General features: G+C 44.3%; 1 protein-coding gene across 1 annotated transcript in view; it reads left to right on the top strand.

Moving 5' to 3' along the window:
* osbpl1a (oxysterol binding protein-like 1A) overlaps positions 1-18,198 on the top strand; it is a 120,741-nt gene that overhangs the window by 75,381 nt on the left and 27,162 nt on the right. The window contains 1 exon segment of the mRNA XM_055634279.1: positions 4,390-4,537. Within this exon segment, the coding sequence (XP_055490254.1) occupies positions 4,390-4,537 (148 nt within the window).

The following is an 18,198-nucleotide window of genomic DNA, read 5'->3' as shown; positions in this document are numbered from 1 at the left end:
TGTGGACCACACTGACATCACCCTCTGTAATAGCACCTACTCACCTCTCCCTTTTCACGGGCTTTCATTTCATTGAATTGCAGAACTTGTGTGTTTAACATGTTTGTCTCCCTGTTGCTCTCTGGGGATGTTGCCTGAGCTGCTGACTTACACCAACACTGTGTCCTGTTTTGTAAACCAGCATCTGAAGTTTCTTTTCTCTCTAGTTATCTCCTGTGATGGTAAAAGTATAAATACTTCCTTGCGTCTTCATCTGTGTGTGTGTCTCTGTCTCGGTATGACTGTCTGTGTGTGTGTGTGTGTGTGTGTGTGTGCCTCTGTGTCGGCATGTGTGTCTGTCATATTCGTTTTTGTGTGTTGCCTGCGTCGTTTTGCCTGTGATGTTGTTGCAAGCAACGTTTCCATTGTACCTGACCTCACTGTACTTGTACATCTGACAATGAGCGTTACTGTGATCTGTACCCTCCAGCACAGGAATTGTTTGAGTTTATTTTCCTCATCATTGCCTCCTCTTGGGAAATACTTAAAATCTGCTTTTCTCGGGTTATTTCTCAGTGAGAATATCAAGTGTGTTTAAAACTCCTTGGTCTCATTACACATTCACAAGCTATCATATTGTGCAAAACGATCCATATCCCTCAAAGTTAATTTGATTCATTGAACTTTTTAACTTGCAATTGAACCCTTTACGGGGGGAAAAAAAGTCACTTCGTGCTAGGAAATTTTTATTGCTGAGATTAATTTTTTTTAAAGTATTTTGTTTGACCGTGCTTTGGAAATGAGAGCCACTGGTAAATGTTTATTTAAAGAGATGGTACCGGAGAGAGGCAACATTGATATACACGTTCTGATCTTCTATTGGCACAGAGTGCTGGAGTAACTTAGCGAGTCGGGCAGCACCTCTGGAGACCATGGATAGGCGACATGAAACATGTCGGAACCCTTCTTCAGACTAATAGAGTCCCAATCTGAAACATCTGCAGTTCCTTGTGGCTTAACTTTCAGTTTTGGATTTGGATTTGGGAGTTCTGATGAACAGCTACCTCAACTGAAGGAATTGGGGTTGTGTTCTAATGAAAAGCAATCTATGGCCACAAAATTCATCAAGGCATTTTTGTGTTCTGCAGTGAATGTTCGACTTGAGCAACCTAGTTATCTGATCAATAATTGTACTGAAAGCAGACCGTGCGATTACTTGCCATCAATAACCTTCTTGCCCTTCAAATGGTCCCTTTTGTGTCCTTCAAATGAGGATATTGCCAGGACTCGAGGGCCTGAGCTACAGGGAGAGGTCGAGCAGGCTAGCACTTCATTCTTGGAGCGCAGGAAGATGAGTGGTGATCTTATAGAGGTGTACATGAGAGGGAGAGATAGGGGAAAAGGCATAATCTCTTGCCCAGAGTAGGGGAATCAAGAACCTGAGGGCATAGGTTTAAGATGACAGAAAAGATTTAAAAAGAACACGAGGGGCAAATTTTCCACACAGAGGGTGGTGGGTGTATGGAATGGGCTGCCAGAGGAGGTACAATGACAACATTTAAAAGACATTCGGACAAATACATGGATAGGAAATGTTATAGAGGGTTATTGGTCAAATGAAAGCAGATGGGATTAGCTTAGATGGGCATCAAGTTGGCCCTATGTTTCCATGTTGTTTGATTGTAAATTTACTTGACAAATATTTAGTATACATTTCAGTTCATTGCCATCCTGAGAATTTCTACAGAATTTTAAGTTCATATAAGTCACAGGAGCAGAAGTCGGCCATTCGGCCCATCTACTCCGCCATTTAATCATGGCTGATCAATCTTTCCCTCTCAACCCCATTCTCCTGCCTTCTCCTCATAACACACTTACTGATCAAGGATCTATCAATCTCCACCTGGAAAATATCTATTCAGTTGACCTCCACAGCCGTCTGTCTCAACTATCTCCTCAAAGTATGCCCACCTTGAAGAAACTGTCCTCCTCTCTCCAATGGGAGTTCTGTGAGACCCTCCCTTACTGCTCCTCCCCCCCTCTGTGATTCCTGCTGCTCTCCCGCTCCCGTCCTCACACCCACGTCTCTTTTCTAACTTTCTCTCCCCCACCCCACCATCCCCACCACAATCGGTCTGAAGAAGAGTCCTGAGCTGAAATATCATCTCTGCATTTCTCCAGACATCAAGAGAGAGTCCAGAGAGTTCAATTGTCTTATGCACCGAAACAGAACAATGAAATGTGCACTGAAAATGTTATTCAAACAGATCAGATATACCAACATAAATACAATCGTCAGACTCAAGTACAATAGGTAGAGCAAAGGGGGAAATACAGAGTGCAGAATATAGTTCTCAGCATTGTAGTGCACCAGTTCCTTGGACAAAGTCCAATGTCCGCAATGGGGTAGAGGTGAATTGGACAGTATGGAAGGACTACAAGGTACACAAAAAAGCTGGAGAAACTCAGCGGGTGCAGCAGCATCTATGGAGCGAAGGAAATAGGCAACGTTTCGTTCTCAGCATTGTAGTGCACCAGTTCCTTGGACAAAGTCCAATGTCCACAACGGGTTAGAGGTGAATCGGACAGTACCCTAACTTATGGAAGGACTGTTCAGAAGCCTGATAACAGAGGGGGAAGAAGCTGTTCCTGAGTCTGGTGGTGTGTGCTTTCTGGCTTCTGTACATTTAGTTTTAGAGATACAGCATGGAAACAGGCTCTTTGACCCACTGAGTCCGAGCTGACCAACGATCACCCGTACCCTGGTTATATCCCACCCTCGCTGATATCTCCTTATTTGAGGGTTTATATGTGGGCAGGTACCAGGGTTTACACAGGAATGATCAAGGTAATGTTACAAAGTTTGGTGCAGAGGGAGTGGTACTGGGTGTTACAACTGTGCAGTCTTAGTTTGTGGATCGGACGTGGCCTGCAGTGGCACCGAGCAGTCACCAATTGCCACCAAGCCGACCCTGCAACGCCGCCAGGACAACACGCCATCATGGTCCGGCTTGGGACTGCACAGTGGCGCAGCGGTAGAGTTGCTGCATTACTACGCCAGAGACCCGGGTTCAATACTGACTATGGGTGCAGTCTGTACGGAGTTTGTATGTTCTCCCTTTGACCACGTTGGTATTCCCCATGTATTCTGGTTTCTTCCCACGCTCCAAAGACATACAGGTTTGTTGGTGAATTGGCTTCAGTAAAATTGTAAATTGTCCCTCGTGTTTAGAATAATGCTAGTGTACGGGGTAATCACTGGTCGGAGCGGACTCGATGGGTCGAAGGCCCCGTTTCTGCACTGTATCCCTAGAGTCTAAATCCAAGAACAATACCTAGAATGATTGGGACTTAAATGGCACCAAATTTTGTGACTGTATACTTTCTCATTGTACTACTACTGTTAAACACGTGTACAGTATCTGAGATGCTTATCTGAGATGTATCTAAGAGCTTACGTATTGTGATACATACTGAAATGTGTACAAAAAATATTTCACTGTACCTCGGTACATAGAGTATAGAGTCTTCGAGAATGCAAACAGGCCCTTTGGCCCAACTTGCTCACACCAACCAACATTTCCAATCTACATTGCTCGGTGCTGGGACCACAGCTATTTACAATATACATCAATAATTTAGATGAAGGGAAGTAACATTAGCAAATTTGCAGTTGACACAAAGCTGGGTGGCAGTGTGAACTGCGAGGAGGATGCTATGAGAATGCAGGGTGACTTGGACAGGTTGGGGTAGTGGGCAGATACATGGGTCATGTGGATAAATGTGTGGTTATCCACTTTGGTAGCAGGAAGGCAGATTATTATCTGGATACTTTCAAGAGAGCTGGATAGGGCTCTTAAAAATTAGCGGAGTCAGGGGATATGGGAAGAAGGCAGGAACGGGGTACTGATTGTGGATGATCAGCCATGATCACATTGAATGGCGGTGCTGGCTCGAAGGGCCGAATGGCCTACTCCTGCACCTATTATCTACATAGTCCCACCTGCGTACTTTGGCCCATATCCCTCCATGTGCCTGTCCAAATGTTTCTTGAACATTGCAATACCACCCGCCTCAACTATCTCCTCCGGCAGCTCGTTCCATACACCAATCACTTTGTGTAAGTTACCCCTCAGGTTCATATTAAATCTTTCCCCATCTTAAACCTATGTCCTCTGGTTCTCTATTCCCCTACTCCGGCTAAGAGACTCTGCATCTTCCCGATCCATTCCTCTCATGATTTTATACACCTCGATAAGATCATCCCTCATCTTCCTGCACTCCAAGGAATAATATCCTCGCCTGCTCAACCTCTCCCTATTGCTCATCTATTCCTCTCATGACGCGCCAATAAAGTACCATTGAACCGTTGGAAAGGGGGCATATTGACGTTCGTGTGTTTGGCTGCAGATTCTGACTCGGCGGACTCGTTGAGTGGATTTGAAACGGTAGCGAGCTACTCCGCTGACGAAGAGCCTTTGAACTGTAGCAACACGGAGCAGTCAAACATGTCGGAGAAGGAAAATCCAGCCCAGACCAATGGCATCACCAAATACAGGTGAGTCATGAAACCGCACACAGGGAGATTAGTCTCAGTGTGGAGATACAGCAAGTAAACAGGCCCTTCGCCCCACCATATCCATGCTGACCATCGATCACCCAATAAAACCATAATACATAAGAGAAGAATGCCAGCCTGCAAATTTATTTCTACAAAATTTTAAGTTCATGTCATAGGAGCAGAATTGGGCCGTCCATTGCGTCTACACCCTTCGATGATGGTTGATCTATTTCTCCCTGCCTTCTCCCCGTGACCTTTGACACCCTTACTAATCAATCACTGCTTTAAAAATACTCAATGACTTGGCCTCCACCGCCATCTGTGACAATGAATTCCGCAGATTCACCACGCTCTCCCATCGGGCAGGAGGTACAAACGTGTGGAAATGCACACCTCCAGATTCAGGGACAGTTTCTTCCCAGCTATTATCGGGCAACGGAACCATCCTATCAACAACTAGAGATCGGTCCTGACCTCCCATCTACCTCATTGGAGACCTTTGACCATTTTTTAGCAGACTTTATCTTGTACTAAATATTGTACCATTTATCAATCACCGTGCACTGTGGCCAGCTTGATCTTTAGTCTTTTCTTTGCACCTAAACAAAAGTTTTTCACTGTACCCCGGTACACGTGACAATAATAAACCAAACTAATTTAATGCAAAACATTCTAATATTGACAAAGTCATATTACGGATGCAAGTAGTGTGTTACTGGGCTGTTACATCAGTCCAGACTGAGTTTGAAAGGCGACTAAAAACAGCAAAGTCTATACGTATACTATAGAGATACAGCGCAGAAACAGGTCCTTCGGCCCACCAGGTCCGCGCCGACCAGCGATCCTTGTACACCAGCACAGTCCTACACACTAGCTACAATTTGCAATTCACAGAAGCCAATTAACCGACAGACTGGCACATCTTTGGAATGTGGAAAGAAACCAGAGCCCCCGGAGAAAACCCACGTGGTCACAAGGAGAACGTACAAACCCCATGCGAACAGCACCCATGGTCAGGATTGAACCCAAGTCTCTGGCGTTGTAAGGCAGCAATGCTGCCACTGTGTAGCCCCTTGGTGCCCTCTGTTTACTAGAGTATCGGTGCACACATGGAGGGTATATTAGCTATATGGAGAGATTGGACAAGCTTGAGTAATTTTCCCTTGAGTGTCAGAGTCTGCGGGGATACCTATTAGGTCTATAAAGTTATATAAGTATATAAAATTATGAGGGTTATGGGGAGAAGGCAGGAGAATGGGGTTGAGAGGGTTAAGATAGATCAGCCATGATTGAATGGCAGAATAGACTTGATATTCTGCGTTTTATGGACTTATGAACTTGGCCTTTTTCCATTCATCTGCCAAGTAAACTTCCCCACCACATGTAATGTATCCACATATCACTCACCAGTCTTTGTCCTGCCCCCACCTCTCTTTTCTAGCTTTCTCCCCCCCCCCCCCCCCTTATTTCATTAGTCTGAAGAAGGGCCCCGACCCAAGACGTCGCCTAACCATTTCCCTCCCCAGATGTTGCCTGTTCCTCCAGCACTTTGTGTTCTATGCAAGATTCCAGCACCTGCAGTTCCTCGTGTCTACAAATGTATTCTTTGCTTTTTTTATCCCGTTGTATATTTGAAAGAACAAACTTGATACCAAGACTTAAATTTTAATGAATGTAAGAGATATTCTCTGCTCCAGTATCATCTGTGGTTCCCTCTCCTCTGATCTGGTTACCTCTTCAAGCCTGCTACTGTTAGTATTTTTGATTGTATTGTGCAGGTTTCTTAATGGCTTTAAATATATTGAAATGAAAGGTACTGCATTGAACACAAGTCTCTGGCGCTGTAAAACAGCAATGCTAGCACTCCATATAACTGGGCCCTTTGGCCCACCGAGTCCACGTCAGCCATTGATCACCCGAGTTCTATGTTATCCCATCTTTGAAGTCACTCCCTATGTACTTGGGGCAATTTACAGAAGCCAATTAACCTACAAACCCGCACTTCCTTGGAAGGAAACCAGAGCACCTGGAGGAAACCCACGTGGTCACACAGAGCACGCGTAAACTTACACACAGATGGCACCCGAGGTCAGAATTGAACCCGGGTCTCTGGCGCTGTGAGGCAGTGGTTCTACCAGCTGTGCCACTGTGCCACTCCAATAGGACAGATGACAAAGAATAAACTGTTGTGTTTGGTTTCGTCTCCAGGATGTTACCTGAGTTTGGAGGCTTGAGTTCTAGGGAGAGGTTAAATAGACTGGGATTTTTTCTCCTTGGGAGCGTAGGAGGCTGTGGGGTGACCTTATTGAGGTGTACGGATAAAGTGAACACTCACAGTCTCTTTCCCAGAGTGGAGGATTCTAAAACTAGAGGGCAGAGGCTTGTGAGAGGAGAGAGATTTAAGAGGGACCTCGGGGATAACTTTTCACTCAGAGGGTAGTCTGTATCTGGAATCAGCTGCCAGAGGAAGCAATGGAAGCGGATACAACGATGAATTTTAAAAGACATTTGGACAGATATATGGATCGGAAGGGATACAAATGCAGGCAAATAGTATTAGCGCAGGATGCCAAGTTGGTGGGCATGGACAAGGTGGGCCGAAGGGCCTGTTTCGTTGCTGTAAAGCTGCATGACTAAATATAATTTAATTATTACATTGTTTACGCGCATTGGCAAAATTGAATGGTTGTTAATTAGGATATTGTACAGAAGACTTTAGAGTGTTGCTATTTGGCACACGTAAATCATTTAACAAACCAGAATAGTTGGCATTTATATTTTTATATATTGATGAATTTGTGTGCATTTGAGAGTCAAGGTTATACTGCTCGGAACCAGGCCCTTCAGCCCAACTCATGCATGCTGACCAATATGCCCATATGCGCTAGTCCCATTTGCCCAAACTTGGCCCCTATCGCTCTAAACCTTTCCTCTCCATGTACCTGTCCATATAACCTTTAAGTACTATTAGAGTACCTGCCTCAACTATCGCCTCTGGCAGCTCGTTCCAAACACTCACCACCCTCTGTGTGAAAAAGATGCTCCTCAGGGTCCTATTAAACCTTTTCCCTCAAACCTTTGTCCTCTAGTTCTTGAATCCCACGTTCTAGGTAAAATACTCTGTCCATTCACCCTATCTATTCCTCATAATTTTATAGGCCTCGGCCTTCTCTGAGCTCCAAAAAATGAAGTCCTTGCCTGGCCATCCTCGCCCCTGTAGCTCATGAAGAATAAGGAATAGGTTCCAGACATATGGTAAAGTAAGACCTGACAAAAAGGAAAGAAAGACCTATCCCAAAAGCATTAATGGGTGCTTGAGATCAGCATGATGGGCTGAAGGGCCTGTTTGCCTACTGTATAAAGCTGACTCAAGACTAGACAAGGGTCCACCAGCAGATGTTGTCCCCTCATCCCATTCCTGTTCTGAGTGTGATTCCACCTTTTGGTGACCACCTGGGCAATGATTGGTATTAGTTTATCATTGTTAATCATAGTGGCGCAGCGGTAGAGTTGCTGCCTTACAGCGCCAGAGACCCAGGTTCAATCCTGACTACAGGTGCTGTCTGTACGGAGTTTGCATGTTCTCCCTGTGACCGCTTGGGGTTTCTCTGGGTGCCTCCCACATCCCAAAGCCGTGCGGGTTTGTAGGTTATTTGGCTTCTTGAAATAGTCCCTAGTGTGTAGGATAGAACTAGTGTGCTGGGTGATCGCTGGTTGGCACGGGCGGACTCAGTGGGCTGTTTCCATGTTGTATAACCAAACTAATCAAAATAAAATGATGTTGTTGTACCTGCCTCAAATGCACCCTCTTGCAGCTCATTCCATATACCCACCAATAATGCTAGTGGATGGGGATCACTGGTCAGCAAGGATCACTGGTCAGCAAGGACTTGATGGGCCAAACGGCCTGTTTCTTTGCTGAATTTGCAAAGTCTAAATGTCTGTGTCGAATATGATGCCAAGATCAACTGTTATCTACACACATAATCCAGAGCCCTCTATTCCCCACTCATCCATGTGCTTCTCCAAAAGCATCATAAATGCCACTATTGTATCTTCCTCACCTACACTCCTGGCAATGTGTTCCAGTCAGTCACCACCCTCAGTGTAAAAAAAACCCTCCTTTAAACTTTGCCTCTCTCACCTTCAGGCTATGCCCACTAGTTTTTATTTTTTACATCTTGGGGGAAAGGTTCTGACTGACTACCATGTCTATGCCCCTCATCATTTTATATATTTCTATCAGGTCTCCCTGCAACCTCTGGCGTTCCGGAGAAAACAATCCAAGTTTGTCCAACCACTCACTGCAGCTAATCATTCTGTCCGTATTCTGGTAACCCTCCTCTGCATCCTGTCCAAAGCCTCCACATCCTGTAACGGGGCGTCAGGAACTGCACGCAATTTGGTATAATCAAAGTCCTATCGAGCTGCATCACGGTGTCAGGAGTTATGGGGGGAAAGGCAGGAGAATGGGGTTGAGAGGGAAAGGTAGATCAGCCATGATTGAATGGTGAAGTAGACTTGATGGGTCGAATGGCCTAATTCTGCTCCTATTTATGAACATGAATCATACCCTTTCTGACTCTTGTACTCAAATGCCACGACTGACAAAAGCAAGCATACCACATGCCAACTTTACCTCTCAATCTACTTGTGTTGCCACTTTCTAGGAGATATGGACTTGGACTCCAAGATCCCTATGTCCATCAATGATGTTAAGAGTCATATAATTAATTGTACATTTTCCCCTTGCATTTGACCTCACAAAGTGCGACACTTCACACTTGCTCGCATTAAACTCCATCTGCCATTTCTCCGCCCATTTCTGTACCTGATCCATGCCTGGCTGTAAACCTAGGAAGATGTTTGTGACATGCAGAATCTACAGGACACAATTCAGAATATAAGTAATTTTGATGACTCGCCTCTTTCAAGACTCCGGTTTGTAGGTCATCAGGTCCTTAGGTTGTAATCTTTTAAGACTTAATCCTCTGAGATTCATCGCTCCAGTTCTGGGACACCTCGGTTTAATTACATCTTAAGGGCTGGTGATTCCTAAGTCTTTCGATTCTCCCATGAAGTACTTTGCAAAATCCACCTCTTTGACAAAGCTTTTGATCATCTTGGTGAGGATATGGGACAACTCTTTTGTTGGGTACTTGGAAGATTTTATAATATTAGCAGCGTTATTAATATTAATATGAATCTTATAGAAATATAATATTATAAAAGGACTGGACAAGCTAGATGCAGAAAAAATGTTCCCAATGTTGGGCGAGTCCAGAACCAGTCTTAGAATAAAGCGGAGGCTTCCCAGAGGGAGTAATGCCCCGCGTGACAATAACTGCCGCCGCCATGTTCTACCATCGGGTGGGGGAGGCGGAGTGAATTCAGAAGCCTCGATTGGTGGGAATGTGGGCATTGTGACGTCAGCAGCTCAAGCGGCGATTATATATATTTTTTAAAGTCAGTTTTGTGATCAATTTTATTCAAAATCTGTGTAAGTTGGGACAAAGGGCCTGTTTCCATAATGTATGACTGCAGGCACATTGCTTTTTGTGTGTGCTTGATTTATGCATTATTAGAATAATGCGCTTGTCCAATTACTACCAAAGTTGAATCTCCACACACAATTTTGGAATAACGCACTCAACCGGCAAGCTTTCATATCGGCTTTCTAACTCACCTTGCAAGTTCAGTTTTGCTCAACAGAAAGAAAGCATTGTGCAGGTGGAAGTGGGGGGTGGGGGCTTTATAATGTTGGACATTGTGATTTACCTTCATTTCAATCGCAATGTAGTCTCGTATGGTGCTCGGTGTATAATTTTGATTTACATGCTACTTTTCAAGCCCATAACCCCAGCATAAAATGCCAAGGACCTGAATAGCATTCAGTTTTGGCACCCTTGCTATTGGAAAGATGCCATCAAAAATGCCATTTTTGATTAGTACGGGTGTCATGGGGAGAAGGCAGGGGAATGGGGTTAAGAGGGAAAGATAGATCAGCCATGATTGAACGGCTGAGTAGACTCAATGGGCTGAATGGACAAAAATTCTGTGCCTCTAACTTATGAACACGCACAGGAAAGGTTTAGAGGCATATGTTTGAAACATAGGCACATCTTAGTTGGTATTAAGCTGTGCCAAATGGCCTCTTTTCCTGTTCTAGAATTAGTGAAAACCTACCGTTCCAGTTCAGTTGTGTTGTATCAGTTTGTATTATTTAATCAGATGTATTCTTTATGTTGGATCCAATTTTTGTGCATTTGGATTTCATTAGATTTACAAAGATGTTGCCAGGACTGGAGGGCCTGAGTTATGGGAAGAGGTTGGGCAGTCTAGGAGGCCAAGTCAATGGATATTGTAAGGTGGAGATTGACAGATTATTTATTAGTACAGGTGTCAGTATTCCTTAGAGTGGTCCAATAGTGCCAGAAAATATCTCGGCGTTCTGTAACGTAAACATCAACGCAATATGCAGTTACTGCTTTACTCAAATAAATATCAGATATTGGAGCTAGAGTCAGTATTTCAACGTGATGCTTGTCTTATAGACAGATAGGGTAGACATTCTGAACCTTTCTCCCAGGGTGGAAATGTCCCTTTAAATAGCTTCAAAGTGAGAGGTGGGAGGTTTAAAGGTGATGTGTGGGGCAAATCGTTTACACAGAGGGTGGTAGATGCCTGTAACACGCTGCCAGGGGTAGTGGTGCAGTCAAATACGACAGTGGCCTTTAAGAGGCTTTTGAATAGGTACATAGAAGTGCAGGCACTGGAAGAATTTGGATCATGTACAGACGGATGAGATCAGTTTAACTTGGCATCATGTTCAGCACAAACATTGTGGGCCGAAGGGCCCGTCCCTGTGCTGTACTGTTCTATGTTCTTTTTAAAAAGGTATTGCCCAAGTGCTTTCACAGTAAGTAAACAGAACTGAGCTCTGCGGAAAAATTTAGAAATTGTAAAGAAAGTACTGTATTTACAGTTAGCATTTTTCCCTTGAAAATTTTAAAACGCGTAAACTAATATAAAAAAACAAACTGTTGGAAGATCTCAGCAAGTCAGGCAGTTTCTAGAGGTTTGAGGGGACACCTGATAGAAGTATATAAAATTATGAGGCATAGATTGGGTAGACAGTCGGAACCTTTTCTCCAGGTTGGAAATGTCAATGATTAGAGGGCATAGGTTTAAGGTGAGGGGGTAAAGTTCAAAGGACGTGCGGTCAAAGTTTATTTTTTCCACATAGTGGGTGCCTGGAACATGCTGCGCCTGGTGTGGTGGTGGAGGCAGATACAATAGTGGCGTTTAAGACTTTTGGATACGCACAGATATTCAGGGAATGGAGGGATAGATTCAAGTTCAAGTGAGTTTATTGTCATGTGTCCCTGATAGGACAATGAAATTCTTGCTTTGCTTCAGCACACAGAACATAGTAGGCATTTACTACAAAACAGATCAGTGTGTCCATATACCATTGTATAAATATATACACACATGTATAAATAGACTGTTAAAGTGCAAATAACAGATAATGGGTTATTAATGATCAGAGTTTTGTCCGAGCCAGGTTTAATAGCCTGATGGCTGTGGGGAAGTAGCTATTCCTGAACCTGGTTGTTGCAGTCTTCAGGCTCCTGTACCTTCTACCTGAAGGTAGCAGGGAGATGAGTGTGTGGCTAGGATGGTGTGGGTCTTTGATGATACTGCCAGCCTTTTTAAGGCAGCGACTGCGATAAATCCCCTCGATGGAAGGAACGTCAGAGCCGATGATGGACTGGGCAGTGTTTACTACTTTTTGTAGTCTTTTCCTCTCCAGGGCGCTCAAGTTGCCAAACCAAGCCACGATGCAATCGGTCAGCATGCTCTCTACTGTGCACCTGTAGAAGTTAGAAAGAATCTTCCTTGACAAACCGACTCTTCGTAATCTTCTCAGGATGTGCATGCAGATAAGAGTTGGTCTTGGCATCATGGTTGGCACAGACATTGTGTGCTGAAGAGCCTGTTTCAGTGCGGTACAGCAACTGATGTTCATCTGTGGAGGGAAATGGACAGTCAACGTTTCATGAGAGGAACATTCTTCAGACTTGAATCATCAGTTTAGTTTAACTGAGACTCTAGGAATTTAGCATAAATATTGATCCCATAGGATCCCAAACTCTCGCTCCGTGTCAGCTAGATGAAGGAGCAATTTATTGGAAAAGACTCAAAGTGCTGGATTGATGCAGCGGAACAGGCAAAATCTCTGGAGAACAGGTGAATAGCTGAAGTTTCGGGTTCCGACTTCAGTATACTCCGTAGTCAGCATCAATAGTGCATTATATAGTAAGAAAAAACTGCAGATGCTGGTTTAAATCGAAGGGAGACACAAAATGCAAGAGTAACTCAGCGGGAGAGAAGAAGAAGCGTCTCCACCAGAAACGTCGCCCATTCCTTCTCTCCAGAGATGCTGCCTTACCCACTGAGTTACTCCAGCATTTTGTGTCTACTGTGCATTATATAGTGTTACAGATACAGAGAAAAAGTGAAAGGTCTGCACTGAGGTAGGTTGGAAGATGAAACATTCCAGAGCCCTGACAATCTTTGTGTTTCCACGATCAAAACCGAAAGGGGGAATATCGGTGGAATTTAAATGTATTAAAGTTTAAGTCAAGTTTAGTTTATTGTCATCTGTACAACTACGGTGAGGTACAGGTACAATGACAATCTTGCAGCAGCAACACAGGCACATAGCCTCAGACAATGCACTAAACATGAATTGTATGTAGTTTATATATAAATTCCATACCGTAAAAACAAGGACTCATTTAAAAAAAAACAGGTCAGCAATGCAAAACGCAGTTAGAAAAAAAACAAGACGTTAGTGCAAATTACACAATTAGAAAACAAAATTAGTCCATGGTAGTGCAAGCGGTGATACGTAGTGTTCCATTGCCGAGGCAGGATTAGGGTTGTGCAGATTGGTTCAAGAACTTGATGGTTGTGGGGAAAACAGCTGTTCTTGAACCTGGTGGTGTGGGACTCAACGTAAATCTCCGCAAGTTAAAGACTGAATCACTGAATATGGTGGAGGACCTGTGTTTAGATGTTCAGAAACGTGTACAGCAGGTGGCACGGTGGCGCGTGGTAGAGTTGGTGCCTTACAGCGCCAGAAACAACGCCATAGCCTATTGTCTATTGTAAACCGGGTTCAACCCTGACTACGGGTGCTGTCTGCACGGAGTTTGTACGTTCTCCCCTTGACCATGTGGGTATTCTCTGGGAGCTCCAGTTTCCTCCCACATTCCAAAGACGTACAGGTTGTAGGTTAATTGGCCTCAGTAATAATTGTAAATTGTCCCTAATGTGTGGGATAGTGCTAGTGTACGGGGTGATCTCTGGTTGGTGCGGACTCGGTAGGTTAAAGGGCCTGTTGCCAGGCTATATCTATAAACTAAACTAAAATCTAAACGTCAAGGCCAGTTTGAGATTTGGAGGTAGTGTTTGATGCTTTAAGAGAGAGATGAGATGCTGACATTTGTATCTTTGCTCTTCAAACTCTTTGATGTGTTGTCTGCAGATGATGCTTCACCAGAGACCAATTCAACAATAATGAAAGTCAAGCCCAATACTTTGTCCATTTTCCCATTGAATCAACTCGATAGAAGGGCTTTTAGGAACACATTTTTTGGTAATCTGAAGAATATTGTGGGATAGTGATCTAAGGGTACAAGTACATAGTTCCCTGAAAGTGGCATCTCTGGAGAACATGGATAGGTCACATTTTGGGTCATGACCCCTCTTCAGACTCCAGTGTGTTCTCCAGAGATGCTTCCTGACCTGCTGAGGTATTCCAGCACTTTGTGTCCTTTGTGTATTAATCAGCATGTGTATTTCTTTGTTTCCACATAGAAGTTGGGATGTTCCATTACAGTTGTACAAGGAGTTGGTGAGGCCGCATTTGGAGTATTATGTTCAGTTTTGGTCACCCTGCTATAGGAAGGATGTCATTAAACTGGAAAGAGTGCAGAGAAGATTTACAATGATGTTGCACGGACTAGAGGGCTTGAGCTACGGAGAGAGGTTGGGCAGGCTTGGACTTTTTTTCCTTGGGGCGCAGGAGGCTGAGGGATGATCCTATACACGTATACAAAATCATGAGGGAAATAGATAGTGAATGCGCTGTCATTTTCCCAGCAGAGGTAAATCTTGGGTTTAAGGTGAGAGGGGGGTGATTTAATAGGAACCTGAGGGGCAATTTTTCTCTCAGACGGTGGTGGGTGAATGGAACAAGCTGCCAGAGGAGGTAATTGAGGCAGATAGATAAATACTTAAAAGTCTTCTGGACAGGTACATGGATGAGAAAGATTTAAAGGAATATGGACCAAATGCATGTAAATGACTCTGGCTTAGATGGGACATCCTGGTCAGCTTGGTCGAGTTGGGCTGAAGGGCCTGATGCCGTGACGCTGGACCTGATGCTAGAGATGAGTTTCGAAACACAAAGAACACTATTTAGAGTTCCGTCCACTGAGTAAAATCTGTTTCAGGCTCCATGGACATTTTAACATCCTCTGTATTCGAACAGTCAAGCACAGAACTGGCCTTTTGGTCTGAACACGATGCCAGGCTAAACTAATCTCCCCTGCCTGCACATGATCCATATCCCTCCATTCCCTGCATATCCATGCCTATCCAAAAACCTCTTAAAGACCTCTGCCTCCACCACCACCCCCCATTGCAGTGTTCGATGCCCTCACTACTGGGTAAACAAATACATGCCCCGCACATCTCCTTTAAACTTTGCCCCTCTCACCTTAGGCTCTTATCTGCCTGTACATAATCCATACCCTGCCTGTCCATGTCAAACGTCACTATCGTATCAGCCTCCATCACCGTCTCTGGCAGTGTGTTCCCCACACTCTGTGTAAATATATATATATTTTTTTTAAATGCCTCACAAACTCCTTTAAACTTGGCCTCTCTCACCATAAAGCTCTGCCCTCTGGTCTTTGCATTTTCACCCAGGTAGAAAAAGGTTCTGGCTGTCGACCTCATCTATGCCTCTCATAATTTAACATAATTTATCAGGTCTCCCCTCAACATCCAATGCTCCAGAGAAAGCAATCCAAGTCTGTCCTATCTCTCCGTAGAGTTTAAAACTCTAAAGTACTTTGGGGTTGAGGGGAGTCCGTGCATTTACGCTGAATTGACCCAGATTAAAGATGACGGCGCAGTGGTAGAGTTGCTGCCTTACAGCGCCAGAGACCTGGGTTTGATCCTGCCTGCAGGTGCTGTCGGTACGGAGTTTATATGTCTCCCCGTGACCTGCTTGGGTTTTCTCTGGAATCTCCAGTTCCCTCTCATACTCCAAAGACGTGCAAGTTTGTAGATGAATTGGCGTGGTATAATTATAAATTGCTACCTGTGTATGTAGGGTAGTATTGGTGTGCAGGGGGCCGAAGGGGCTGTTTCCACGTTGTATCTCTAAACTAAACTAAATCCCTCTGTTTCGGTTTTGTTGCATTGTTGATGTTTAGATATTGAGACTCATTGGCAAAGTGTCAAGGAAAAATTGGAAAGCCAATCTCTGTAATTTGAAGCTGCCTGTGTTGAATAGTCTAACAATGAATTGCTGGCTGATATGTCATGTCAGACTGTATAAATAATACAGGTGGTGCGATGATGGTTGTTGTGCATTTGCTCTACAAGTGATTGTGGCTCTTTATCTGGCTTATTTGCCCAGATTTTAAGGTCTATTTGTGCGCAGCTTACAACCCAGCGGTATGAACGCTGATTTCTGTATTTTCAAGTAACCCCTGCATTCCCTCCCCCACCCCAGTTGTCCTACCAGTTCTACTATACACAATCCATCCCTGTATCCATCTTGTTATCATATCGTCCCCAGCCAACAATGGGCTCCACCCTTCCTTGAGTTTAGTTTATTGTGACATGTACCGAGGTACGTCTTGGTTATCGGTTGCCAACCCTGATTTGTTCTGGCCTTCCTACCTCCAGTTGTGTCCCCCCCCACCTCTATTTTCAGTCTGCAGAAGGGTCCCAACCTGAAACGTCACCCATCCTTTTTCTCCAGAGATTCTGCCTGACCCACTGAGTTCCTTCAGCACTTTGTGTCTAACATCCTGCAATATCTCCAAGCACTTCCCACGAATTTTAACACAAAATTGTCAAAGACTAGAGGATATAGCTTAAAGGTGAGAGGGGAAAGGTTTGAAGGAGATGTGCGGAGCAAGTTTTTTTTTAACACATTTTGGTTGGTGGGTGCCTGCAATGTGCTGCCAGGGGTGGTGGTGGAGGGAGTTTTGATAGTGGTGTTTAAGAGGCTTTAAGATAGGTGCATGGATATGGAGAGACATGAATCATGTGCAGTTTGATTTAGCATCGTGTTTGTATAAAAATACCTGGCTGAAAGTCCTGTTCCTATGGTGTACATTTCTGTGTTCTATGATTATAAATAAAGGGGTTACCTGGCATAACTGATAAATTGTTTGTGATATATTTTATCTGTGTGTTAGAATGCAGAACAGTACAGAACATGAACAGGCCCTTCGGTCTACAATGTGTGTGCCAAGCATGATGCCAAGTTAAACTGATCTCTTCTGCCTGTACATGATGCATATCCTATTCCCTACCGTTACATGTGCCTAGGTCAAATCCTCTTGAATGCCACTATTGTATCTGCCCCCACTACCATCCCTGGCAGTGCGTTCCAGGCACCCATCACCCGATCCATGCTGTAGCACTCTTTGACTAAGTAAGAATTTCATTGTTCCATTCCCAATGCAAATGACCATTAAACTTAAATCTGTTCTCTCTTGACTCTTGAGGCTTGATGATATGGGTCTGTTTTCCCATAGGCGTCAGAAGCTGAGGGGTGATCAGATAAAATCATGAGGGGCATGGGTAAAGTGAATAGCCACAGTCCTTGTCTGCTGGTTGTAGGGGAATCTAAATCTAGAAGCATAGAGTTAAAGTGAGAAGATGCTGCTGCACCCGCTGAGTTTCTCCAGCAATTTTGTGTACCTAGGGAACCTTAGGGGCTTCTTTTTCACACAGGTGGGTTATGGAATGAGCTGCCAGAGGAGGTGGGTGACGCAGGTTCCACAACAATACTTAAAATACATTGGGGCAGGTTCATGGATAGGAATAGTTGAGAGGGATATGGGCCAAATGCATCCAAAGGTTTTGAGTGCAGGCAAGTAGGACTAGTTTGGTTGGGCAACTTGGTCAGCATGGATGAGTTAGACTGATGAGTAAAATCAGTCAGATAGTGAAAATTAGCCCAAATTATGATTAGCCATGGCCTTTCTTGCACCATTCATGAACACTGGGAGTTTGAAGAAGGGCCCTGACCCAAAACATTGCCTCTCTATCAGGGAATTGAGGACCAGAGGAGGGGAATTGAGGACCAGAGGACATAGGTTCAAGGTGAAGGGGAAAAGATTGAATAGGAATCCGAGGGGTAACTTTTTCACGCAAAGGGTGGTGGGTGTATGGAACAAGCTGCCAGAGGAGGTAATTGAGGCTGGGACTGTCCTATTGTTTAAGAAACTGTAAGACAGGTACATGGATGGGACAGGTTTGGAGGGATATGGACCAAGTGCAGGCAAGTGGGACTAGTGTAGCTGGGACATTGTTGGCTGGTGTGGGCAAGTTGGGCC

This window comes from Leucoraja erinacea, chromosome 4 (assembly GCF_028641065.1).
Source record: "Leucoraja erinacea ecotype New England chromosome 4, Leri_hhj_1, whole genome shotgun sequence".
In the NCBI taxonomy this organism is placed as follows: domain Eukaryota; kingdom Metazoa; phylum Chordata; class Chondrichthyes; order Rajiformes; family Rajidae; genus Leucoraja; species Leucoraja erinaceus.
Note: the sequence above shows the minus strand (reverse complement) of the source record. Positions and strands in the feature narration are given on the sequence as shown.